Source organism: Sclerotinia sclerotiorum, genomic scaffold (assembly GCF_000146945.2).
Source record: "Sclerotinia sclerotiorum 1980 UF-70 scaffold_10 genomic scaffold, whole genome shotgun sequence".
Lineage (NCBI taxonomy): Eukaryota > Fungi > Ascomycota > Leotiomycetes > Helotiales > Sclerotiniaceae > Sclerotinia > Sclerotinia sclerotiorum.
In genome coordinates this window covers 485,047-510,796 of record NW_001820826.1, presented here as the reverse complement: position 1 = coordinate 510,796, position 25,750 = coordinate 485,047, and the positions used below count along the sequence as shown (strand labels likewise).

Sequence of the window (25,750 nt, the reverse complement as noted above, 5' to 3'; positions counted from 1 at the left end):
GAAGACTTGTTTGTCGTTGGTATTGTTGAAAGATACTTCGAAGCAGGGTTTGAATCTCACATGATTAGCGTGATCACGTGATGTGGAGAATTATCCGATCTTATTGTAAATACCTAGGTAAGATCTTACTAGTGCTCGGAAGGAATTCGGGGTAGTGAAGACGTCATCATTGTTCTTATTTGGGAGTGAATCGGAAAATTAAATATATCTTATGTCTTTTTTTCCAGGGGTTTTTCTAAATTTCTTAAAAAATCTTAAGAGTTATTTATGATTACTGTTCACCGGTTTGGAATACTAATCAAATCTACCAATTGACTCCGTCAATAAATCGAATGATTTGCAATTAGTGGCTGGCTATCAATTTGAGAATGCGTTGGCTTAGAAATCCAAAAGAGCCACCCCACTATTTATTTACTTTCCACATCTCCCGTGAATCTCTACTCCATCCTCCCCAATTGAAAAGCACCTGCATTCCCCCTCAACCATCTACTTAATAAGTACCTCTACATCGCCACCTCTATCCCAAACCTCCAAACTCCAAAACTCCAAACCTCGACGATGCCCCAACCCTCTCTACCACCTCCAGCCCACCCAGACGTAGACTCTATGTTGAGCCGAAAATTCGGCCGTGAAGTGGCCAACTACTTCAGCGGTTCCCCTTTAAACCGCGTTTCCTTCTTGCGTACAAATCATGAATTTATATCTCAAGCCTTCGTTCATCCCAGCACCAATTTTCTACTCTTGAATAACCTCGCTCCTCTCACTAAAGATCCAAGTCATCTAGCCTATGCCTCTCACGCCGAAATATCCGGTTTAACCGGCTCCAATCCCTTTGAAAAAACAGAGGCCGATTTGATTAAAGAATTTAATTCTTCGGTAACATTACCTCTCGTCTTGTTTTTGGGTTTGGATGAGAAGAAGAAGGAAGGCTTTAGTCATGGGATTTATAGTGGAGTTCCCTATTTTGCAATCGATGTGACGCCCAAGGGTACATATGAGACGGAAGCAAATAGCGTGGTGGAGGCAATGAAGGAAAAGGGATTGCAGTTTCATAGTGGTAGATTGGTCATGACTTTGGATGCAGAGGATGCGGCGATTTTTGCTCAAGCGAGGGCCCTATTGGATTGGAATGCTAGGAATCCTTTTTGTGGAGGGTGTGGACAACCTACATTATCTGTAAGTTCACTTTATTCCAAAAATACAGATTCAAAATAAGAATGCTAATGTAAGATCCAGATTCAAGCAGGCACTAAACGGGTCTGTCCACCAACAGACTTTGCATCTCTGCCTACAGCCCAAGCAGGAGTCAACCCTGAGACACCCAACCAAAGAGCACCATGCGCAACCAGAAAAGGCGTATCCAATCTCTGCTTCCCCCGCACTGATCCCACTGTCATCACAGCAGTAGTAAGCCACGACGGTAAGCGACTCCTGTTGGGACGAGCAAAAAGCTGGCCAAAAGATTGGTACAGCGCGCTAGCCGGATTTTGCGAACCCGCCGAATCAGTCGAAGAAGCAGTACGTCGAGAAGTCTGGGAAGAATCCGGTGTGAAACTCGGTCGTGTAGTCATCCACAGCACGCAACCTTGGCCCTATCCCGCCAACTTGATGATTGGAGCAATTGCACAGGCATTACCTGATGGTGAGCAAATCCATCTAGAGCATGATCCCGAATTGGAAGATGCAAGGTGGTTTTCCATGGAGGAAATTAGGGAAGCTTTGGTCAATGGGACGAGTGCGTTGGGAGAACCACCCAGTCCGGGGTATAAGGAGGGAAATTTGAGATTGGCGCCTTCTACGGCAATTGCGATGCAGCTCATCAAAGCCGTTTCTGAGGGTTTCTTGGGTGAGAGTCCTAAGATTTGAGGATGTGGTGGGAAATGTATTTGTGGTGTTTAGAATGTATATTGGATGAATTTAATTTGTAAGATGTAGATCAAGACTATCTGTAAAGAAGATAGGGGTCTCGAGCTCTCACCATTCTATATTGCAGACATATACAATTGATGAGCATGAACATGAAAACGAAGTTAAAGATCATAAATCGGTATATGCTTATTTTTGTCACCATCAAGTATTTTATATCATTAATGCTAATATACAAAAGCAATACTCTAACAATAAGAATTACTACTACTTCCACTAACATCTCCATCTTATCCCAATATCCCACAAAACAAGACAATGAAGTATATATCAAGATTAGGAAAAACATAAACTATAATAATAGCGAAAGGGTTGAATCGACCTCAAGCAGAACATGCACAATCTCCTAATCTTAAGCTTGGGGAATATAAAAGACAATTATTTTCATTATTACATATTAGATTACAATCAACTATTTAACAGTATATCAATCTTCAAATAATTACGATGCTGTTTCTGTTGGGTTTCTTAAGACCAGAAAGAGTATCAGATTGAATTGATTGATTCTCTAGCTAAGCAGTTAAGCTGCGAGCATATATTCAAAAAAATGAAGGAATAGGTTGGGTATTCGGCCTTCGGAATTAAAGTGCTTTGAAATCAAAGTATTGAAAGCAAACAAACAGTATACCAAAAAGGAAAGAATGAATTAAAAGTTGAGTTTTGTTTGCTCCTTATATGCATATGTACTATATATGCATATGCTGCCAAGATCCCAGGAGGTCAACAGTTTCCCTTCATTCATTCAATCATTCATCTCTTTTGGGTAGAACACCATGAAATTGTTCAAGAATTTCCCTAAACAGCAGGATTGGTAGGTAGATACAAATTCGACTCGCAATTGATTTATATAATTGGTAAATATCCATAAATGATATCACTCTACTTTATAGCAAAAAGTAATTCCAAAGTAATAATATTCTGTTCCTGAACTGATTTTCTATCTCTTTTCAATTCTTTAGATTGTTTTTTTGTGTATTCGAAATTGATAATTTTTATATCTTTGCTCTCTGGGTAAGATATAAGATTTCTAAAATTAATATTTTTATAATACATATCTTTGCTTCCAATAGCTTTGAAAATGTTTTTGTATTTTAAATATACAACATCGTTTTTGACATCAATATCCTCCAAAGTTCGAAACCCTTTAGGAATTCAAGTGCAATTCCTTGATGTATTGTTTTCTCTTCATCCTTCTATTAGATTTCCCTAAAGCATTTTGGGAATGTGAATGTCTTATAAAGATACGAGATGTTTATAAGTAACAAGTTCATCTTTGTTATCCCCAAACTCCTTAGCTATGAACACCTTGGGGAAGTTTCGAGTCGTTGTCGTTGTTGGAATCTTGGTCTTGATCTTGATCTTGATTTTGATCTTGATTTTGAATTTTGATTGAAAGATAGTGATAGATGGAATATGCAATTGTTCCCTATATAGATTGATTTACTAAATAATGACTTTCATAATAACAATCTTGGAATTCGAATATCAAGACTCGTTTGCTGATCATCATTCATTTCACAAAGCTGGGATTTATAATCTACTACAAGAAATTAAACTTGTAAGATTAGAATTTTATTACACTACTTTTGTTTATGTCTTCACTTATTTTGCTGAACATTTCTGTTGACCTCCTGGGATCTTGGCAGCATATGCATATATATTGCATGATGCATATAAGGAGCAAACAAAACTCAACTTTTAATTCATTCTTTCCTTTTTGGTATATTGTTTGTTTGCTATCAATATTTTGATTTCAAAGCACTTTAATTCCGAAGGCTGAATACCTAACCTGATTCCTTCATTTTTTGAATATATACTCGCAGCTTAACTGCTTAGCTAGAGAATCAATCAATTCAATCTGATGCTCTTTCTGGTCTCAAGAAACCCAATAATTTCCCATCTAATATAAATAGATGGAAAATGTATTAATGACGATGATGGTGATAATGATGTTAGATCAGAAGTTTCCATCATGACGATGCTTAATTATTCTATCTTTCAAATATAAGAAGAGTAGAAAGTGAGCTTGAGAAGGAGGAGAAATCTTCAATTGGTATAATTTGTACAGATAGAAGGAAAGTAGTAATTACAAGAAAACAATAGTCAACGGGAATATACATGGAATAAGCGAACAAACCGACTGTAGACTTCAATTTTCTTTGTTCTTCTCGATTCGCTGAGATTCTCAAGATATCTTTCCCGGTTTCATTTTTGGATTTCATTCTTTGCTCGTTATATATCGCAGGGTTATTTCAAGGGTCCAGAGGTAGCCTCGAGGTTGTGACAGCTCTGGCAAAAACTCTCAACTCAAAACATAGTTAGATGGAGAGTGCGTGAAATGGAGGGATTCAATATGGCTTACGGATTGTGGCTTATGGGCTGTAGATGCTCACTTGCCGAGATTTGTAGAACTACATACTTACCCATTCACACAGGCATCTGAAATCTTATATTTTTCGGCTCTCACCTTGCTACTGATCATCTAGGACGTATATCTAATAACATGATGTTCTGCAAGCTGGAGAAGTAATTGGAGATTACGAGCTAGCCTATATAATTATCTTTTGAGCTTTGTAGAGTATTGTACCCGGATCGTTGTTGGAGTTCGATGCGGAAGAGTATTATAAATTTCCTCCTAGAAGTAATCATTCTTAGAGAGAATTCGAAAGGTTTTTGGGGAATAATAATTCTCCTCTATAGTTATTGGTAGATATCTCTAATTGCCTCAAGATCGTATCTCGTCCACTTTAGATTGCGTGAATGAAGAAAAGGGAGTAAGGATGCAAGCGTCGTCCGCAGGTAGTGAAGGAAGCTTTTGCTGTTTTTCAGATTGGAGGTCTGTATCATAACTATCACCATTGCTAGTCTCAGTCTCTGTTGAATGCCACCGCTTCTTTACTTTTTGCTTATTGTCATCTTCCTTCTTTCCTGTCACCCTTACTACTTTCTGCTGATGCTAATGCTCTCGGAACTTGCTTCCTGCTTGCTCTATGCTGCATTATCTCATCATCGGTGTATATGCCGATGTGATTTTGTGAAGATTGAAGAAAGTCATGGCAATAGCAAGGCTGCTCTTGAGGAGGTATACAAGCAAAGTCTTGCCACGATATGGATATATTGTCACCCTCGCTGGATTCGTCCCTTTTCGTGTTAAGCCACGCTCCATGGCCGACGGGTGGATCTTGCTTGCTCGGCTCTAGGACAAAATCAGCCGAAGCGGAAGAGGATTCAGTATCGGAAGCGTACGATTCATTATTCTTGAGGAACAGTAATTGAATTTAGAAGAGATCAGAATACTGCTTATTACAGCGATTAAGAGTTTATGTGGATACCTTGAGTGCTTCGGTAGTTTTCACGCGTGATGATCAAGGACTCCCTGTGCAAAAGCGGGACTGATTCAATCCCCCCCTTCCCGAGGAGGAGCAGCCGTCCTTCGGGTGTGAGGCGGTCTCATCCTCCCAACCTGCGTTTCCCTAAACCGAGTCCTCAGAGCCAACGTTCTTTTGTGATGTAGTAGAGCCTAGGCTGTCGACAACAGGTAACTCGAGATGGTGCTTAGCATCGCTGATAATATCGATCTTTGCTTAAATTCTCACCTGTCAGTTATGGTCACGGAAAGCCAAACATCCCGCAGAGTTAGAACATACCTCGGCTTTGTCATTTGTAACTCTCATCATCATCGATAGAAGTTTTGTTAGGAGTTCTGCACTGCTTCCGTGCAGGTCTGTGACGAGACGTTCTGCTTTTAAAGCTTGGGGCAGTTGGTCCGTAACTATATGGAATGGGGCTGAAAGGAGCCATATTGAGTACGAAAACGATTGGTCTTGGAGGTCTTTATCATTCTCTCGATACGACCGAGCTGCAAGAGAATGTGGCAGAAAGGAAGAAAGGAGGAAATGGAAGGGTTCAAGTACACGTATTTAACTACTATCGCCGACTACGGCTACACAATGTGCGATCGCCTGCAAAATTTTACCATACCATTGCCTCCACTCTTTCAGGCGCTCTCATCGTCAAGAATTACTCGGCTTCCATACATCCACAAATTATCCCCTACCCTCCCCATTCTAGCTGCAGGACTGAGATTGTCAATCCCCCTCTCGTTCCGTACGAGACCCATCCGAGTTCATCATCCCTACCCTACAATCCTTCTATCGGCATCCTCAAATCAACATTGGAGAAGCCTAACAAATACTTCATGAAGTATTCGCTGCAAGCTTTTCAAAAGCAAAGTGGTTCCGGGTAAAGATTCAAACAAGAGTCGTACTAGCTATTCCTTAGCAGTGCGGCCTCCACCACCCTCAACGCCTTCTTTGTTCCTTCGAATCTTCTGATTCCCAATCTTCTCCCAACTAATCTACCATGGACTTCTCCATGACTTGGCGCTGGCGTTCATCAAACTTTGTCCTCAATTATCGACAGCAGTTGCCGACCTCCTCATCAACCTCTCGAATCTTCGTTAGGAGGTTCTTATAGTTGACCTCCTGCTCGTTAACCATACATTGTTTGAAAGGGTTTATAAAATCATCACAAAGCTCCTTATCTAATCCTAGAAGAGTCGAAGCGGCGCTCTCTATTATTAGAAACAAGAGATCAGAATCAAGAGTTCAGTACTTTCTAGAGATAAGTAACTTACTGAGAAATTCTTTGATCTCTGGATCATATAAAATCAGCTCTTTTTGCCTGTGCTCCATCTCGCGATGTTTTTCCTTATTCTTTGATGATTCTAGAGCTCTATCGTGCCAAAGCCAAATTGAAGTACCAACGTCTCCACTGACGCTATGATAAATCATATCAAAAAGAGCACGATCTAATTCCGATGCGGGCCCATCCAGCTTTATTCTATCTCTATTTTTTGATAACAACGATGCCCATGGCCGCTTTCTTCTGGCGATCTCGAAGATCATTAATCGGCCACGGTAGTAGTTCGTGTAGATTTCCTTTAAAATACCCACAGTAGTCAAATAGTCAACGGCACTATGAAGTGTGGTTATAACTCCATATGTTGGTAGTTTAAACTGTACCGTTTCATCCGATTTACTCGAATCATTCTTCGTAACGATGGCAAAATGTGTATCCGTATCATCGCCTTTGCTGAACTTGGTGGATCGGGACATCGAAAGTGACCAGATAAACAACGTTAACAGAGTTACCTGCACCCCTAGAGCTTAAATCAAAACTTTTTGATTCCGGACTACGTTTTAATGTGGGGAGCTGAAAACACATCACATGGACGTCTGCAGACTACTGCCACTTCAGGCTGCTGTTTTGTAAGCAAGGATTGAGCCGAAAATGAGGATCCCATAAGCACAGCACCCCAAGTAACCTTACTGTGGTATTCCTGTATAGATTTGAAATCCCTAGCACCTTAATCAGACCCATACCGATTTCCTAATAAGCAACCATTCACCATGAATAAGACGACCAAGCCAGGGGCTGGAATTATTACCGACGGAATGTCCTACACAGAGCGGCTATTCCATTATTCTTATACCATAGGATCTGAGGAACCACATTTCTTGGTATTTCGTGGATTGCAAAGACTCAATATGGTGAATCTCCAGAATGAATTGGCAAAGAAAAAGGGTTCCATGTGGATCAACATGACCGCTTCTGAAGACGACACTCGAGATCTCAGTTCACTCTTGCACCAATATGGTAAGGTTGATTTCAATAAACTATAAGGTTAACTGATTAGTTTCCTCAGATAATAACACTCAAGCTTTGAAGCCAATGCAATTCGAGATTATGCCTTTTTCTCTGGTCTCCAAGCCATTACCGGATCCCATGCACAAGAAAAGCGTCGAGATCTCACACATGCCTTTCCCGAGATTGCCGGCTTACCAGGTGACCCATTCAACTCAGCTTATCGTCGTCTCCCCGATCAATCACTGATACCAGTTGACCCTTTAAGAAAATGGCTCAAAGCGCGGCTACCATCTCGATTGACATACACGAAACGGGAGCAACTGTTTCGTACAGATGAGTATCTCAAAAGCGAGCCGCCAGAACAAGTTTCTCCCTTCGTGGATAAGCTAGCTCGATTTATGGTCGCCTTCGCGGGTGGATTGAGTCTAATAGGCCCTATGCTGATCATGAGAATTGGGGAGAATTTGACCAAGAGTCTAGTGACAACAAGTGTGGCTGTGGTATTGTTTTCTGGAATTACAAGTTTAGTTCTTCGCGCAAATAATACGGACACCGTAGCAGCCACTGCAACATATGCAGCAGTACTTGTGGTTTTTGTTGGGACGAGTGGTAGTTAGAGAGTTGGATAACTCTTGTACGTGACTTCCCTTTCCAGCACGTGCGACACCTCCATTAACCCCTTTCCCTATGGGCAGCAGTGTAATCGATTGATGATTAACCAAAAATCTTTATTCGTTGATTATAACCCCAGATTGTATAATCTTGTGAACCTAAAATTTAATCATTTTATTCAGAATTTGAATCATAAAATACTAAACCATCAACCTATAAAGATTCAAACCTAAAATCCATACCCAACTACTCAACTGTAAAACATGATTTCATAAAATCCATTTCATTAATCATCATAATTAACCGTACCCAAACCACTCATCGACTACACTGGTGAGCAGATGGCTAAACTGCCAACTCGTCTCTCTGACACTGCAACCAGCTTGACGGAACCAGCACCGCCCGTTCGCCCGTCTACAAGTTCCCGAGTTAGAAATGCAGTACTCTCTTCGTGTTTTCGAGGGACATTGGCAGCATGCTCGAAAGGAACTTGGCGATAAAGGAGATTCGTAGGACTTCGACAGGTGGAGGATATCGTGAATGATTGTGGGGGCCAAGGATAGATATTTGTTGATGAGCAGGTGAATATTGCGTAGCTCCTGGGGAAGGGATAATTTGGGTAGGCAGGGGATGATGTAGAGAAGAACTGAGAAGTCCAGGTGATGCAAACGACTGATGTAATAGCGTTTTTAAATGTTAAAGGAAATTGTATATCCGAGTTTGCTTGTGTACAAGTCCATCCTGAACAGATGAAGGCATTAGTCACATCAACCTTCGATTATCATAATACCAACAGGTAGGACACCACCGGTACTATATTTAGATTGTTATTATTCGTCTACTTCGCAAAATTGTATTGTACAGGAAGAAATAAAAACCTATATGTGTCCCCTGCCTGCATCAACCAAACGCCCCTGCCGTTTTTCGCATACCAATTTAGCCAACAATTGTGCGCCCATCTGTAATACACCTCTAGTCCGCAAGTTTTCTCTTCTGCCGCTCTCTCTCCATTTTTTTGAAGAAAGCAGAACTTTCCCCCTTGTTCTTCTTAAGGTCCTTATTTCTGCTTCTGTTCTGCTCAATATACGCCATGTCTTGCCCACCAGCTAGATCAGCAAGTTTACCTGCGGTCCTTCTTACGTTAGACTTCTTTTTAGGTCTTGGTTTACCATCATTTCGATGAAATAAATCGTCTCTTAGATCTTCCTGAAATCGCTCCTCGTCCATATTGTGGAGCATCACATTCTGCAAAAGCTCTCTTCGGTCTTGGGGTGTGTTGAATGCAAGGCCAGGAAGATCCTCAATGCCTTGGAGATGGGTAATGGCCTTGAAGGCATAACCCTGATCAACAAGGAATGCTTGACGTTTTGAAGAATAGTACATTTCTTTAGTATCTTTGGAGACTAGAGAATAAAAGAATGCATTAAAACCTTCATCGTTTCTGCGTTTCGCCCTCAGAATTCTGCCCAATCTTTGAGCTTCTTGTCGACGAGAACCAAAGTGAGAAGATATTTGGATAAGGCAAGTTGCTTCGGGTAAATCGAGAGAAGTGTCACCGATCTTTGAAAGGAAGAGTGTGTTGATGTCAGGGTTGTGTTGGAAATTCTCAAGAATTCGAATACGCTCGGCCTGAGCTGTGCCACCATAAATGAAAACTTTGTTCAATTTTGAAGCATAGACGTGCAAGGCGAAGACGTTGTCAGAAAACACAATAATTTTATCGCCACGCTTCTCATGATAATCTATCAGAAATTGACATGCCTGGAACTTCCGAGGATTCATTGTAGATATCAAGCCCTGCTTTCGACTGGGTGCTTTTAAATACTCCGAATGAAACTCAGTCGTCATCGGGCACCAGACTTCTGCACATTGAACTCTCGCAATATGACCTTGCGCAGCGAGTTCCATCCAATTGGCTTCGTACAATTTTGGACCGATCAAAAAGTTTAAATCTTCGATCTTATCATCCTCACGAAGTAGTGTGGCAGTCAGACCTAATTTCGAGTGGGTTTTAATTGAGGATGTGACTTTTCTGAAAATAGCAGCGGGCACAACATGCACCTCATCTAGAAGCATCAACCCCCATTCTCTGCTCGTCAAGAAATCCATCATCTTCTGAGCATCAAAAGCTCGTGCACGTGTCTGCGTGACCATAGAATAAGTCGTTACAATGATACCAGTACTCCTCGTGAACTTCTCCTTGTGATCAGAAGTAAATACTGCAATATCAGCGGGATTGATATTAGACCATTTCAAAAACTCCTGTCGCCACTGAACAACAGACATAGAACTCGTGCAGAGGACGATGACACCTTTCTTAATTGTGCAAGCCGCTGTGATACCAACTAAGGTTTTTCCAGCACCACAAGGTAAGACGATAATACCACTCTTAGCTCGACCATTACCAAACATCTTGCTCAAGCTCTTTTCCTGATAATGCCGGATCTGAGCGCTTGGCCTCAGATCAATCTCGAGATTTGGATTTGCTTCATCATTACGAAAATCATATTCTTCGAGCACAGGTAATCCAAGCTCTAGGCATCGTTTTTGTGTAGCTTCTACGCCGTCATCGGCAATCTCAAAAGTATGCACCGCATCTTCTTCGTCCTCATCGTCGTCCTCTTCATTAAGCTTTGCATAAATGTCTTCCTGTGTAGGATCTTGTCCATCTGGTTGTCTATCCGCTGCACTCTGGCGCGTGTCCCCAGCTTGCTGAACTCCAGCTGCATTTGTCGTTCCCGGAATGACCAACCCACCCATGCTAGGGGCTATAGTGGTAGTAATTTCTGTCGTTCCTTGGACCCTAAGCGGACCTATTACTGGATCTTTTAGAAGACGTTGTAGCAACTCGGGATCTGAACTTTCGACAAAATGTTTTGTATTTTTAAGGACCAATTTGACTTTACCATAGCTTTGAGTACAGTTGACTATGAAAGCTCTAACATTATCAGGTATGGGCATCTTTGAAAGTCTATCGAGAACATTGATGATGTCTTTTGGGTCCAAGCCGACCGACACAGCGGCGTACAAACTATGAGGTGTCAAAGCATATTCGTGTAGGAAACTCGGCCGTGACTTGGGCTCTGCTATTGTAGTCAAGAAATCTTGAGCATGTGACGCTAGTGGAGAGAAACTTTCTAGTATAATGCGCGCCTTCTGGGGGTCTATCCATAATGGACGATTTGCGTGATCGGGTTTCAGTGATAAGTATGAAAAGTCGTTGTTGCCAAAATGGTGACTGGCAGAATCCCTAGTCCATTTGGAACTCTTTTTGGCCTGATAACTTTCCGCCGAGAATTTGTTGATTGTGTTGTTAATATTTGCTTTCTCGTCCTCTGTTGCTTCTAGACCTTGTCGTTCAAGTTCATCGATGGTGCCATCTTGATATTCATCATCACTTTCACCACTGCTAAAATTACTGCGAGGCGTCGCAGGCCCCGGTGTAGAGGCAGCTGAGTCTTTGTTCGATTTGGTAGCACCTCGCACACCTAAATACAGTTAGTTATCATAAATTCTGTACCTCGTAAAGCAAATATAAAGCATCATACTTGATGCGGCTTTCCTCTTTAGAGGCATCACGGAGTTCCTTCTAAAAGAAAATATACCTCGTAGGTTGAATGATTAATTGGGAGGAACTGAAGAGATTGAGGTTCAAGTTTCCTTTGGATGTCGCTTTATCGATTTACTAGGTAGCTGCGGCGCAAGGCTGCTGATTAATATGGTTTTAGCGTAAAAATTAACCTGGTTCAGCCTGGCTGGCATTCACTGATTTGGAACCTTTTTTTCGGGAGGCATGTGAAGCGGTCACTACTACTGGACTTGCCTAATAAATATTAACAAAATCCTCCAGCAGAAGAACCTCGAAGGAATAAATTCAAGGTCGCGGAAGCTCAAACAATACGAGATCTCAATATATCGCATTATGTGGTAAGATTCTAAGTCCTTCTCAACACTATTTAACAACTAACAGAATTCTAGTAAACATATTCTCAACGCGCAAGTTTCCATTCGATCGCCATGCTGTAAGACCAACTTACCAAGCTATCCTTTCCATATTAACTTCTGCCAAAGGTCGAAAATGGTTTGACTGCGCTGAATGCCATCATGAAACTGAATCACACCCTTTAAAGAGAACAACAGAAATGGTATTGCAGTTGCTCCCTATGCCCCGCTCTTTTTGACCCCTCATACTAATCACAGTGCAAGACATTTGCGTGCAAGAAATGTAAAAAGGCATTCCGGAAAGACTTTGCCGACGAGACGGATGACGGAGATGAATACTGCCCGCACTGCGATAATCACTATGTGATTGACGCTGTGGAACCAAAGCCAATGTTGAAATTCGAAGGAGAGGACATCAGGAAGGATAGTAGGATGATCAAGGATGATCGACTGCAAGGGAAAGAACGGAGAACCATCTTCGATGTGGAGGAGGCTCCAAATAAACTGGGATAATAAGATGCATTACGAACGCGGAGAGTTAAAAGGAGTTTGATTTAGCGGCATGGAAATGGGAAATTCGGATTCAGAGCGATGGTTATTTGGTAGCTAATATGCAGATATGAAGAGGGCCGGAGTTTTTGGCACACAATAGTAATTGTGAAACTAGGGTGCATCAGAAGTACCGAATTTGGGTCATTTCGTCGCTCATTGCTATAGTACAGAGGCTCTATGAAGTGCAGAAAGTCATAAATATCACCCCGCTTATTGTGCAGCAGCATCATCAGGTCCTCTCGTCAAGATCGCAGCAGTCCCCCCCGAGCGACCACCCTTCTTCTTAGCAGCCTCCTCAGATTTCTCCTGCTCAATGTCCTTCACATATTTCTCAATATCCTCCACTGGCAACATCTCAATGAGCTTGCCCGGTGCCATGATAGCAATCTCGATATTCTTCGCTCCAGTTTGGACAACTTCCAGTAACGACTTGATTGTCAATTTGATGGTAGCCTCCCGATCCATATCATCCTTGTGATTTCTCTCTAAGAACTCTCGTACAGTTTTGCTTGATCTACCGATAGCATTGGCTTTCCTAGGAGCTTGTTAGACCTGATAGAACCCATGAATTATGAACAACATACCACGCAGAGTAGATTCCGGATGGCTCAGTCTGGTACAATCTTGGAGTCTGATCATTGGGGTCGAATCCAACAATCAAGGTACTAATACCAAACGGTCTAACACCACCACTTTGTGTATATCTTTGTTGCACACCAGCTACATATTTTGTGATGTACTCTATTGTAACTGGATCCTCCACTGTAAGACGATGTGATTGTGCTTCTAATCTTGCTTTATCGACCAAGATTCGTGCATCGGCATTGAGACCTGCAAAGGCGAGGCAAACGTGGGTGTCGACGAGACCAATTTTTGAAGGCGTAATACGGGTATCTTGTAACTTCATCGCCGAACGCTTCTCGCATCCCAAGACAACAATATCCTTGCCCTTTACTCCAACGGCGCATGTTCCTAGATTGATATATAAGCTGCCGTTCATTGATTGTTTATAGCTATCTTAAGTACCTCTTTTGACAGCTTCGAGAGCATATTCGACTTGAAAAACATGACCATCCGGACTATGGCAGCTGTCAGATCCGTCCCTAATTATAAATCGTGAAGCAAACTAACCTGAAAACTGTCATATGTTAGCAGCTACCTTTTGATTTGCCTAGGGAATTACCTTACCAGACAACGCTCTATCATATCCTGAAGCCATGATTTATGATGATCTGAACCGTAAAAGTGAAACGAAAAGTAATTTTGGGGTATCTCGAAAATGATCGAAGCTTAATGGAAAAGCGGGAAAAATATTGATAAAGCTTGATGTTTGAACTGCAGGCAGCTCAGCATACGAAGCTACGCGACAGGAAGGTCCAACAGGCTTGAGCTTGTCCCTCAATCCTCAGGCACCCAATTTGACAAGGCTGGCTGGCAATTGGGAATCTGCGGGCTGTCCACCAGGGTACCCGCACGGATCATGTCAGCACGAGGCAACATCGCAGCCTTCCAAAATTTGGCCAAAACGCCAAACAACGAGAGTACGAGCCAAATTCTTCTCAAAGTCCCGGGACAGTTATTTTCGAGAGATCGTAAAAACTTCAAAACTTCAAATTTGTAATAGAAACTATACTTTTATCAAAAGCCCTAAACTTGACAGTTCACGTAGAAATGCAACAAACTCTTGGAAGAGGTGGATCTAAGCTTTGATAAAGCTCGCCATCGCAACCCCACTCCTAATTTTCCCCCGCAAGAATCTGACAAGCCTTCTTCAATTGACTATCACAAACATGGCAGTTCGATCACGGATTACTCTCGCAGCTCGCAGAGCTCGAGTATCATCGGTATCGTCATCATGCTCAAAGATAAGACCATTACGACCACTGGTCCAAACTAGACGCCAAAGTACTGCGACTACCGAAGGCAGTGAAGGAGTAGCCAAAGGAACGACTGGTACATCTAAGACCATAAAGTTTACATCCGAAACATATCCCGATATAAAACGAGACTCGAGATTCGCACAAATATCTGAGGAGAATGTGAAGTTTTTCAAGGATTTACTGAAGAAGGAATCTGCGGTTATTGATGGAGTCACAAAGGATGCTACAGATGATATTGAACCTTTCAATGGGGATTGGATGCGCAAATATAGGGGTCATACAAGTTTAGTTTTGAAGCCTGGATCTACGGAGGAAGTGAGCGAGATTTTAAAATACTGCAATGATAATATGTTGGCAGTTGTGCCACAAGGTGGGAACACTGGGCTCGTAGGAGGATCAGTTCCTGTGTTTGATGAGATCGTGATCAATATGAGCCGAATGAATCAAATTCGGTCATTTGATGAGGTCTCGGGTACTCTCGTTGTAGATGCCGGTGTTGTTCTGGAAGTCGCCGACAATTATTTGGCAGAGCGCAAACATATATTCCCATTGGACCTGGGTGCAAAAGGATCATGTCATATTGGAGGTAATGTTGCTACAAATGCTGGAGGCTTGAGGTTGTTACGATATGGAAGTTTACACGGAAATGTTCTTGGTATCGAAGCAGTCCTACCAGATGGAACAATTGTTGATGACCTCTCCAAATTACGCAAAAACAATACCGGTTATGATCTGAAACAATTGTTTATCGGTGGTGAGGGTACAATCGGTATAATTACCGGAGTATCGATTCTCTGTCCTCAACGATCAAACGCTACAAATGTTGCGTTCTTCGGTCTTGAATCCTTCGAAAAAGTACAAGAAGCTTTCAAAGAAGCCAAAGGTCAACTTTCCGAGATCCTTTCTGCCTTTGAACTCATGGACAGCCACAGCCAAGATTTGGTTCAAAGAGTAACCAAAAACAAAAGACCATTGGAAGGTGAGTATCCTTTCTACTGTCTTATCGAAACAAGTGGTTCCAACTCCGAACATGATCAAGAGAAATTGAACAATTTCCTCGAACATGTCATGGAGAAAGAGATTGTTTCTGATGGTACCCTGGCCGAGAATGCAACACAAATTAAAGATCTTTGGGGCTGGAGAGAAGGTATTCCCGAATGTCTTGGCCACTGGGGTGGTGTCTATAAATACGACCTCTCTATTCCTCTGAAAGAACTCTACCAACTCGTCGAAGACGTGCGAGAAAAAATCACTGAAGCTGGTCTCATCGGCGATACCGAGGATTACCCAGTCGTAGGTGTAGTAGGTTACGGACATATGGGAGATTCAAATTTGCATCTCAATGTAGCAACCCGAAGCTATGATAAGAGAGTTGAGCAGGCATTAGAACCATTCGTATACGAATGGGTTTCAAAAAGAAATGGGAGCATTAGTGCCGAACATGGACTAGGTTTGGCGAAGAAGAATTACATTGGATATAGTAGGAGTGAGACAATGATTGAACTGATGAAGGGAATCAAGAACCTTTATGATCCAGTAGGCTTTCCAATCCGATCCTTTCCTGGGATAATTTGTCGTGTAGAGGTATACTAACTTTTAATAGAATGGGATTATGAATCCATATAAATATATTTGAAGGGAAATAGAGACATTGCAGTTGTAGTCTAGGAATACCAGATGTTCATATGTGGTTTGGATACCATTTCGGGAATAGGGAGGAGAATGAATAGATGAGTGAAGGTTTGTAAATACTATCTACTAAAGATACCTACTCGGAGTATAATAACTCCACACATAGCTAGATATCCTGCATAAAGAAAATCAGCAAGTCAAATCACGCACATTGAGACTTTCATTTGAAGTACAAACACCCTTGGCTTCCTATTTTCTCTAGCACCTTTCCCTCCCGAGGTCACCAATGTTGAAAACAACTTTCAGTCACCATTAAACCTAATTATTTTCAAACCATCAATATATCCGCATCGAGCTTCATCTATATATCTCCCTCCATCCCTCTCTCCTCAAATATACCTACCCTCACTCAGAAATTCCCCCTCTCCCTCCACATTCCTCCAATTCTCAACCTATCTACCCATCTACCCATCAACACCTACCTTCTATATCCTACTAGCCCCTCATCACAACCCACCCACCATTCCCACCATTTCCCCCCCCCACCCCCCAAACCCCAATTTTTTCCAACCGTATTAGTAATATCTCTAGAGTCTAATCCCACTAATGTCACTAATAATCCACTTTATAATTACCTAGGTAGGTTTAACTTTCTTGTCGTACCTACCTAGGTAGTTGATGAGATTTTAATTTGCATGTATGTGTGTGATTGTGTGTGATTGTCTTGGGTTAAGATCTTATATAATTATGACTTTTGCATATAGGTATGTAATATACGAAAGAGATAGAGATTATGAACTTATGATATAGTAAAACTGAGTAATTATGTATAATTAGGGGTAATGATTCGAAAGATATTGCGAGTCAGAAGATCACCATATAAAGATCTGAAGAGTATATTTGGCTGGAGAATGGAGTAGATGGAATTCAATATTGCATTTTATAATTCAATGTACTCTCCATGGGCCTGGGCACTTCATTTAAAGTTCGAGAACCGCATTGGGACATTGAAACTAGGCATCTAAGAGATTCAAAGCTATGTTTCTCCAGTTTTTGAGACAAAGTCTTTGGAATTGACCCCCACCTTTCCCCACACGAAGGTTTGCAGAACCTGATCCTCGAGGAGATGCTGCAGGAAAATAGGTCTGAGGACTTCTTTCGACCGTGGAAAATGTCTAAGAGCGAGCTGCAATATTGTGATTGCTTTGCCTGCTACGTGTTCATCAGATGGTGGAGTGTTGTAGTTCGTCCGTAGGTCGTAGATTGTTTGATAAATGAATTCGAGCTCAGAGCCGCCTTCCACTTCGAAAAAGGGATATCCCATTTGTTCCTTTGATGCAGAGCTTGGCGACAGCAATAGCGACACATCCATCATCGAAAGAGTAGTAATTGAGAAGTTCGACCCATTTTTGAAATCAGCCCCATCAAAGCCCAGTACCATCTCATAAGCGAACACCCCTAGCACTCAAGAGTACCTGTCTTTCACACTAGCCTACTTGCCGAAGACTAATCACTTTAGTTGCAAAAAATCTCGGATTGTACACAAATGACACTTCTGTGCACTCGAGAGAGTCTTTCAGGGCATCTTCTGGTGAGATCTTAGTATTTGTTTCCTTAAAAATCCTCAGTGCCTGTTAGTAAGTCTCGATAGTATGACGTGTAATCTTGACTTACAACTCGCCGAGCCGATTCACATTAGCGATTTTCCAAAATTGACCCAGCAAATGTCGTTAGCCCGATTCTGGCAATTGACATTAACTGGTTAGGTAATGTGACATAGGACACGATCTTATTCTTGGAAGAAGTTGGAAAGTCGAGACAATTCATGCTGGTATTGGTGGATTGTGACTGAAGCTAGGAGAACTCGCGATCCAATGGCTTAAAACATTCCTACAGCTTGTGAATAAGCACTGTCCCTCATCACACTGAAACTCAAGATGATTTCCAGGACGCTCTGAACATTCTAATTCAAGGGATATTGCCAGCATTCTTGCACCTTCTTTCAATATCTGTAGACCTCAACAAGCTTCGTAAACTTCCTTCCGCATGTGATCCACTCCTAGCCCTACCCTGAAATGATCGTACTGGGCTGGGTGGTTTACTCCAGGGCAACCATGAACTTAGATTACTGAGTATGGACGATCTCGGCGAAGTCTCAGGTCTTAAAGTAGAAGCTATTGACTCATTGCGTATCAAGGTAGGCTTTGGTAATGTCATCTCATGGAAAGTGGAAGGTCGGGTGGGCGTAAATTTATCAAAGGCAGGCATATGTTCAAGATCCGCAGCTGATGTCTGAGGTCGAGCAGGTTCGCTAACAAGAAAGGTGGGAGATGCAACTTGTGGTTTATGTTCCTGTTTGAAGCCTTGAGCATTGTCTATAATCATTGATGCAAATGTGGCAGATTTGGACCGGGCGTGCTTGGGTGGAGGTTGCCTTTCAGAAATTGTTACCGGGGCGGCAGAGTCTCCTATCACTTCGGAACTTGAAGGTGATATTTCAACCTCCTTGTTCACTGCTCTGCCACGCACCTCGTCTTCCAGGACAGCGGCGGGCTTTTTCCTGGATTTATCCTCATCAGAAGATCTTGACGATGACATAATAGTTTCTAGTGTACCATAAGCGATAGATTTCCCTCTTCGACTTCCTCTTGAGCTTCGTGCAAAATGTCTTGTAGGAATTTCATCCGGCTCAACGGCTTGTAATGTTGATACGCCCAAATCTAGTCTTGAAGTAGTGCCAATTTGTGGTATGCGATCTCCAGAACCATGAGGGGGATGATGAAATTCGTGTTGATTTGCCAAACTATACTTGCTCCTAGCACATATCTCTGCGATCCTTTCTAAATCCTCACTCACACCATGTCTTATATCGTCCATGATTCCCTTGAAGCTAAAAGCTTCCACTGGTGGAAGTTTCATATCCATTTTAATTGATGCTATGCCCGCTGTTCCATTCTGCTTTTTGAGAGCGATAGGATCCCGTTGTTGAGAGCGAGGTCGAGCGGCTCCCGAATAAGTCCGCACAATCACCGGTTGATTGAATGTTTCTCCGGTAGATTTGGCATAACTATGATGAGATTGATTTGCACCGTTGAGAGAGCGAAGGGCAGCAAGACGATGTGCGACCTTTGCCTCGTCTAGGATATGTTCACCACGAGCAGCCTCTTCAGATTCCACAAGACTTGCAGTTGAAGTGTTAGAAGTCCATAAAGCTGGTGACAGAAAATGAAGTGGAAGTGAATGACGTCTATTATTTTTGTTATTTTTGCTATTTTTATCGGGGTTTGAATTCAGATGATTATTTTGATTGAAGCTGGAATTTGAATTGTGTTGATTTGAGGAAGTTTTTGAAGTGGTGTGAGGTCGCATGTGAGGGGTTGATGCATCTCGCACAATTAATGATGTTCCAGTGGTTGTCATGATGTGGATACCTCCCTCTCTTCAATCTCTCTCAGGATTGGAAAAGGCAAGACATTGCGTTGCTGTTGTTGTGGTTTTGGTTTATTCCTTTTGTCCTTTAATTTCAATTCGCATGGATTACCAGCATTAAGGGAAGTGGGAAGTATGTGAAAAAGAAGCAATTGCTGCATTTACATGGGCATTTATTCGTATGAATATATGAAATAGGAGATTCAATACTGTGTTGTGTTGTCAAATACTCTTTCTCAAATTGTGCAATTTTCGTGGCAGTCCCCCAATGGTTCACCGGTTTTCTTTTATCAGAGCCAGTCAAGTCGAGTTCCAGGGTTTTCTAGGTGCTGGTGGCTTGTTTGCGGTGAAGGATCAGAAAGGAGAGAGATAAAAGAATGCAATTATTGGTTGATGTTGATCTGAGTGTAAGCAGACAAGAGTGCTTGTGTAGCAGGAGACTCGGGCTTGTGTGCGGTGAAGGCTAGAGAGAAGGAAGATATGATAACAAGGTTTGGTGGGTTGATAATAAGATCTTGTGATATTTCGGAGTACATACTACCGGTAAACGGTACGGAACACCTAATCAACACTAAAAGCCCATTCTGAACACCGGGCATGCCTGTATTCGAGCCGTGCCTTTCTTCCCGTTCAGCGCTAAATTAAATTACAACCTTAAGACCCCGCAAAATTGGCATTCAACAAATCCCCACCTTCTCAACCTTCCCAATCTCACAATCCAATCTCACAATTTCTCTTATCAACAACCGGCCATCTATCATCGCATCGATTTCGACATTGTTGATGAGAACCACTAACTTTTCACAAGACTATTGCATTATATCGCCGACATTTTGAATAATAACACTTCCCAGAGCACAATGACAAAATCACCAAATCCCGACAACATCGATAGAGGCTCCAAAGATAATCAATCACATTCCGATAACCCCTTCATTCGTTTCAGACACTTCGCCGATGAGCACGTCAGTTCAATTCTTCAAGGCTTCATTGGACTGCCATCTGCATTTGCCAAGCCTGAAAGTCATTCGCAGTGGTCCGTATTCGATGAGGATTTAAGAAGAAGAGATGAATTACAAGCAAGGCGAAGGGAATTGAAGGAGGCCGGAGAGGCAAGAAGTGAGAAAAGAACGGCATCGGAGAATGATGAAGTCCAAATACCGGTGAAGAAATCACAAACCTCTCATAACCGAATGGATCTTGATCACTTCTCTCCTGACCGGACGATGAATCTTTTCAGATCTTACGATATTCCACTCTATTCGCCCGTGCATTCGCCATTAGCCGCTCCTTTCCCTGATAACCTCAGGCATACTATGAGCTCTTTCGCTGCTATGATCTTGTACAGAGCCGATGCAAATGATATTTCACTAATGCCTTATCTTCTTTGCTCGCCATATTCGCCCCTAATTCTATCCGTTGGTCAATCTATTCTTGCGCATAATAGAATATATGATGCGCGAGGTAGAATGTGCGGTGCGACTCATGGGGCTGCTCCTCGAGACGATTTCCCTTATTGCGAAGCATTTGAAGACCTACTCCTTACCAGCCGAGGGAAAAGTCGGCACATAGAAGATCCATCCAAATACCTCAACTCAAAAGCCGGTTCAGAACCGAGAAGTATTAGTTCAACAGTAGAGAGTGGATTGAATTGGATTGAACGGCTTCGAGCATTGGGCATACTTCATCTGCGCAGTTCGGATTTAAACGATACTTCCAATGAGTCTCGCCTGTTTGAACAGGAAAGGGACCCTAGCAATCAGGATTCAAGTCCATCTATCGCCTGGGTCAAACGATTGGCGAAGGATGCAGAGACCGAGGAACAAATGTACGAGAGTTTCCTCACCGATGCGTCTACAACGCCTGATCAATTCTTAACTAAAGTTGAGTCCACCCTCACTGCCGTGGAAAGATTAATGAAGAGCAAGAGTATTCCATTCGAAGAAGCTCGTGCAGCAGCTTTCCCGGACGTGCAAGGGGTACATACGAGTGAGAAGTCAATATCACAAACAACGGAACCAAAGCGAGAAGTATCTTCAAGCTCAACCGTCGAACATTACACCAATGAAGATGGAAGTGTAGAAACAACAATTCGTGTATGGAAAAGATTTGACGATGGAACTGAAACAGAAACAACGTCTAGCCATACAGTTGACAAAGCAACCCGACTTCGCGAACTCGCTAGTGCTGGTTTCCATCACGAGTCAAAGCAACGGGAAGTGGAGACTGATGATCAGGACGACAAGTCACGAACCAAGAACAATGCAAAACCAGGTTGGTTTTGGAATTGAATGGCTGGACGTTTGTATGTTTTGGGTTTGTATATTATAGGTAGGACAGGCATTTGGAGTTCGGTGATTGGATAAGAATGCAAACCTTTCGATTCGCAATAGAGTATGCTACATTCGTCAATTACTTTTATAAATACCAAGCTTGGCCGGCAGATGTTGACTAAATTTGTGGCACTCGTTTGATTTTCATTACGGAATGCTGAAGAATAATTGGGGCGGAGAATTTAAGGCGCATGACCCCATATTTGCTTCTCCATGGGGAACATTTCCCCTGTTTTTCATTCAATGATGCAAGTTCTTCAAACCTAATTCTAACTCCTACTATAATAAACAATTAAATCCATGGCTCGCTCTTTTCAAATACTTCTCTCCATGTCAAAAGTTTGTCAGATTAGCCAGTTCACATCTCGGAAAAGAAAAATTACAAACATCAGCGCTCATCCAAAGTCAAAAAGATGCCGGCGATCATATCAAGCGATAATTATTCAGTTGAATCTAAAGCCCTGTGGACTAGGTATGGTTTTGAAACCTATTGTCGTTTAGTCTAATTTCACTGATGAAATTAGGATGATGGAAGCAAATGAATATAGTGATTTCATTATTAAATGTCACTCAAGGACATTTCATGTCCATCGAATTGTCGTTTGCACGCAATCGAAACCAATACAGGCTGCAGCAAATGGAAATTTCCTGGTTAGCTCCTATTTCTTTATCTCTTCGACCAACTCAACTGACAGTTGAAAAATGCATACCTTGCTCAATCATTGCTGAGACTAGTACAGGAATCTGTTACTGGCGTTCTAGACCTAGTGGATGATGACCCCGGCACTGTCGAAAGAATGATCAACTTCTTTTACCTCCAAGATTATGACGATTCCGAGACGATTGAAGAAGCTAAGGAAGGTTATGGACGTCTTTTAATCAACACAATGGTGTATATTATTGGCGACAAATACGATATCCAAGGCCTCAAAACCCTCGCAAAAAGAAAGTATGAGGCAGCCATAGATACGGAGTGGAATACCCCTTCTTTCTCGGCCAGTTTAGAGCTTATGTACGAAGAGCTCCCAGAGAGTGATATGTGTCTTACGTCGCTTGCCCTTCAAACTGCAAGCAAGCATGTGAAGGAACTCAAAGATAAAGAGGAATTCACTAGTCTGTGCAAAAATAATCCTGCAATTGCCTACGACCTGTTCACGACGGCTGCCTCGCAATCTTCTGCAACCATCTGCCAACCTAAGGTGCATAAGGAAACCACAGAACATTGTCCCAAAGGCCATAGTTTCACACATCTTAAAGATATACATGCGATGTATGATTCGAACTTGGGGAAATGGAAGGTGAAATGTCCAAATTGTGCCATGCAGAAGGTATGTTATAAAGTTGATGGTTCGTGTGATCTAGAGGCGAGGTGGGATGGGGATGGGGTTGGTTATTGGTATTTATGAGTATTAGTTTGACGACGGGTTTATAATTTTGTAAATGCAGGGTATTTGTTGGTTTAGTTCCTGCTTTGGATTAGCTAGGTGTTTATGGTTGGATATATTGTGGCATCTGGGATGGAGCAATCAGTTTTTGTATACTCTGGGGTATGGCAAGGTTTAACTGGGATGGATACATAGAGAGATTTATTAATGATACAGATAATTTTGTTTTTGAACAGTATGTTTATTGCAGATGCTTAGATTAGTATACTGTGGTAATTCCCTAGTGAGTTTGGTATAATATATATATATATATCTTAATCTATATCCTACTACTATATTTTGAATTGTATATGATGATTTGAGGATGTTTTGGGGGTCTTTTTTGGGGGGTCTTTTTGAGGGGTAGGGCAGGGGGGGGGGGGGGCGGGGGTAGTTAGGGATGTGGATGTGATGATTTGTGGAGGTTGATGGGAGGGGAAGGAAAAGGTAAAGGAAGGAAAGAGGGACGGGAAGGACAAAGGAAAGAGGAGAGGGAAGAGGGAAGGGAAGAAGAGGAGAAAGATGAGAGTATTGGTATGTTGATACTCCTTTTAATACTATTCCTTTCCTTTAGCCAGCAAGTCTGAATAGGTATTTAAGGTGAGGAGAGTATACATAGATATTTCGTTAATCTATTCTGTTGACGTACATACAGACTTATCAAATAAATACTACAGCTAAGAATACAATAATCCCGAGCTTAATAAAGAGCGCATGCTTATTTGTTACTTCAAACATGCCCTCAGATGTGTGTGAACAAAAAAGTAAATGTAAGCTTTCCTGTAAATCCGCATGGAAAATGAGCTTTAAATGAGATGTACAACCACGACCAAAAAAGAAAGAAATTAAAACATATGGGAAATGCAAATCAAAAATACATGACGTAAAGAAACTAAAAACTGGACAGACATCAGGAATGAGATACTTTGCTTGCCACTAAACAAGAGCCTCATAATTCATGATCAACCGACCTCGAAAATAACCACGTACTATGTAAGATTACATAGGTACTAAATACTTATTGAGGTCATTGTGACTCACATACATCATATCGTACGTATATATCCATCCATCCATTCGTTCATCCATTCTGCATATGCATATATGTACTCCGCCTCTTATAAGCAATCCCCACTCTCTGCTCTGCATTCGATTCTCAGGCTAGAATCCTTCATTTGTACGGAGTACGTGGGCATTGATTGAATCCTTCTCCCCACATTTTTTTATTCAGAATTCTGTGAGGTTATCGATGTCGTCTATATGATAAATCCTCTTTGCTATCTATCTCTCTATCTCTCATATATCGGATATATCTATCAAATACATCAATATAAATACCTAGGTAAGTCAGGTTAGATAGGTATACAAAAACTAAATACTCGAGCACCATCTATACATACAACTATAAATCTTTCACCCTCCTCTCTCTCCAAAAATGAGGCTGAGAATATGAAACCAGAGGCGCCAATTATTGCATTAATATTAGATCTTTATTTAACAACTTACAGCTACCCTGTTCTTCCAGTACTTATCCCCGCCTCACCAAATTAGTTTCGCATCCATTTGACATAAATTAAAGAGTCCCACCAGTTGAGTTGCGTGCATATTAGGTATTTATTTATTGAGTACCTGTTGAGGGCCTCTCTTTGATACCTAGGTAACTGGAGGCGATCGTTGGAATATTTTAGGGTTTTGGGTTTTAAGTTTGGGTGGATGTTTATTTAGGTATGATAGGTATGATATGATGCATGTGATAGGACATTAGGTATCTATCCACTTCTACGATGAAATGATAACCTTGTTTGTAGTGGTCGAAATGCTACGAGACCGAACAAGCAAAAGTGGCGTAATCCGCAGATTCCGCAAAATCAATTCACAACATATGATGCAGAGTACCAATATTCCTATCCAAGAAACCCAATTCAAGACCGCTCAGCCTTGACTCACCCGGCACGCAAGAAAATCAACCATCCAACTAACCATCCAGTGAATACCTGGGTATAGGTTCATGATAGGATGAGATGATTTCTTGCGGAGTATCACTTTGCAGCATTGCGACGCCCATAGCCTCGTTATGCATATTTTAGGGTCGTTGATGCTGCTTGATTGGATTGTGCTGCCTATCTGACTTGCATTTTGTATTTTGGGACTAAGGCGCTCCGTATGAGCCTGTGGAGGCCTTCTTTATCTTCCCTTTCTTCTGAGGATATATTAAGTATGGTTGTGGAAGGAGGAAAGAAAAGCATTTTTTCTTGGTGAATGAATGTTATGAATTGGATTGACTGGTTTTCTTTTTCTTTTTGCTTATATATGGATTGAAAGTTAATTGAAGGAAGCAAGATTTATCATTGAATTGAATAGATTCAGTCGA

General features: G+C 41.8%; 10 protein-coding genes across 10 annotated transcripts; 4 read left to right on the top strand and 6 right to left on the bottom strand.

Annotated features, from left to right (window-relative positions):
• Window positions 1–558: 558 nt before the first annotated feature.
• SS1G_07708 (hypothetical protein) lies at window positions 559–1,866 on the top strand (the record flags this gene model as incomplete). Its single annotated transcript, XM_001591033.1, has 2 exons — window positions 559–1,176; window positions 1,237–1,866. 2 exons carry the CDS (start codon window positions 559–561, stop codon window positions 1,864–1,866), a joined length of 1,248 nt encoding a protein of 415 aa, XP_001591083.1.
• Window positions 1,867–5,399: 3,533 nt separating this feature from the next.
• Window positions 5,400–5,600, bottom strand: SS1G_07707 (predicted protein; the record flags this gene model as incomplete). Its single annotated transcript, XM_001591032.1, has 2 exons — window positions 5,400–5,504; window positions 5,574–5,600. 2 exons carry the CDS (start codon window positions 5,598–5,600, stop codon window positions 5,400–5,402), a joined length of 132 nt encoding a protein of 43 aa, XP_001591082.1.
• Window positions 5,601–6,338: 738 nt separating this feature from the next.
• SS1G_07706 (predicted protein) lies at window positions 6,339–7,043 on the bottom strand (the record flags this gene model as incomplete). Its single annotated transcript, XM_001591031.1, has 2 exons — window positions 6,339–6,499; window positions 6,563–7,043. The coding sequence occupies 2 exons, from the start codon at window positions 7,041–7,043 to the stop codon at window positions 6,339–6,341; spliced, it is 642 nt and encodes a 213-aa protein (XP_001591081.1).
• Window positions 7,044–7,475: 432 nt separating this feature from the next.
• Window positions 7,476–8,192, top strand: SS1G_07705 (hypothetical protein; the record flags this gene model as incomplete). The annotated part of the gene is made up of 2 exons (XM_001591030.1): window positions 7,476–7,584; window positions 7,657–8,192. 2 exons carry the CDS (start codon window positions 7,476–7,478, stop codon window positions 8,190–8,192), a joined length of 645 nt encoding a protein of 214 aa, XP_001591080.1.
• Window positions 8,193–9,159: 967 nt separating this feature from the next.
• On the bottom strand, window positions 9,160–11,763 carry SS1G_07704 (hypothetical protein; the record flags this gene model as incomplete). Its single annotated transcript, XM_001591029.1, has 2 exons — window positions 9,160–11,675; window positions 11,736–11,763. 2 exons carry the CDS (start codon window positions 11,761–11,763, stop codon window positions 9,160–9,162), a joined length of 2,544 nt encoding a protein of 847 aa, XP_001591079.1.
• A 1,128-nt stretch (window positions 11,764–12,891) lies between these two features.
• On the bottom strand, window positions 12,892–13,900 carry SS1G_07703 (hypothetical protein; the record flags this gene model as incomplete). The annotated part of the gene is made up of 5 exons (XM_001591028.1): window positions 12,892–13,216; window positions 13,266–13,653; window positions 13,708–13,760; window positions 13,813–13,819; window positions 13,870–13,900. The coding sequence occupies 5 exons, from the start codon at window positions 13,898–13,900 to the stop codon at window positions 12,892–12,894; spliced, it is 804 nt and encodes a 267-aa protein (XP_001591078.1).
• A 571-nt stretch (window positions 13,901–14,471) lies between these two features.
• SS1G_07702 (hypothetical protein) lies at window positions 14,472–16,197 on the top strand (the record flags this gene model as incomplete). Its single annotated transcript, XM_001591027.1, has 2 exons — window positions 14,472–16,097; window positions 16,165–16,197. The coding sequence occupies 2 exons, from the start codon at window positions 14,472–14,474 to the stop codon at window positions 16,195–16,197; spliced, it is 1,659 nt and encodes a 552-aa protein (XP_001591077.1).
• Window positions 16,198–17,229: 1,032 nt separating this feature from the next.
• On the bottom strand, window positions 17,230–17,565 carry SS1G_07701 (predicted protein; the record flags this gene model as incomplete). Its single annotated transcript, XM_001591026.1, has 1 exon — window positions 17,230–17,565. One exon carries the CDS (start codon window positions 17,563–17,565, stop codon window positions 17,230–17,232), a length of 336 nt encoding a protein of 111 aa, XP_001591076.1.
• Window positions 17,566–18,047: 482 nt separating this feature from the next.
• SS1G_07700 (hypothetical protein) lies at window positions 18,048–19,795 on the bottom strand (the record flags this gene model as incomplete). The annotated part of the gene is made up of 3 exons (XM_001591025.1): window positions 18,048–18,083; window positions 18,279–19,374; window positions 19,788–19,795. 3 exons carry the CDS (start codon window positions 19,793–19,795, stop codon window positions 18,048–18,050), a joined length of 1,140 nt encoding a protein of 379 aa, XP_001591075.1.
• A 2,573-nt stretch (window positions 19,796–22,368) lies between these two features.
• SS1G_07699 (hypothetical protein) lies at window positions 22,369–23,361 on the top strand (the record flags this gene model as incomplete). The annotated part of the gene is made up of 3 exons (XM_001591024.1): window positions 22,369–22,427; window positions 22,480–22,606; window positions 22,696–23,361. The coding sequence occupies 3 exons, from the start codon at window positions 22,369–22,371 to the stop codon at window positions 23,359–23,361; spliced, it is 852 nt and encodes a 283-aa protein (XP_001591074.1).
• Between the last annotated feature and the right edge of the window lie 2,389 nt (window positions 23,362–25,750).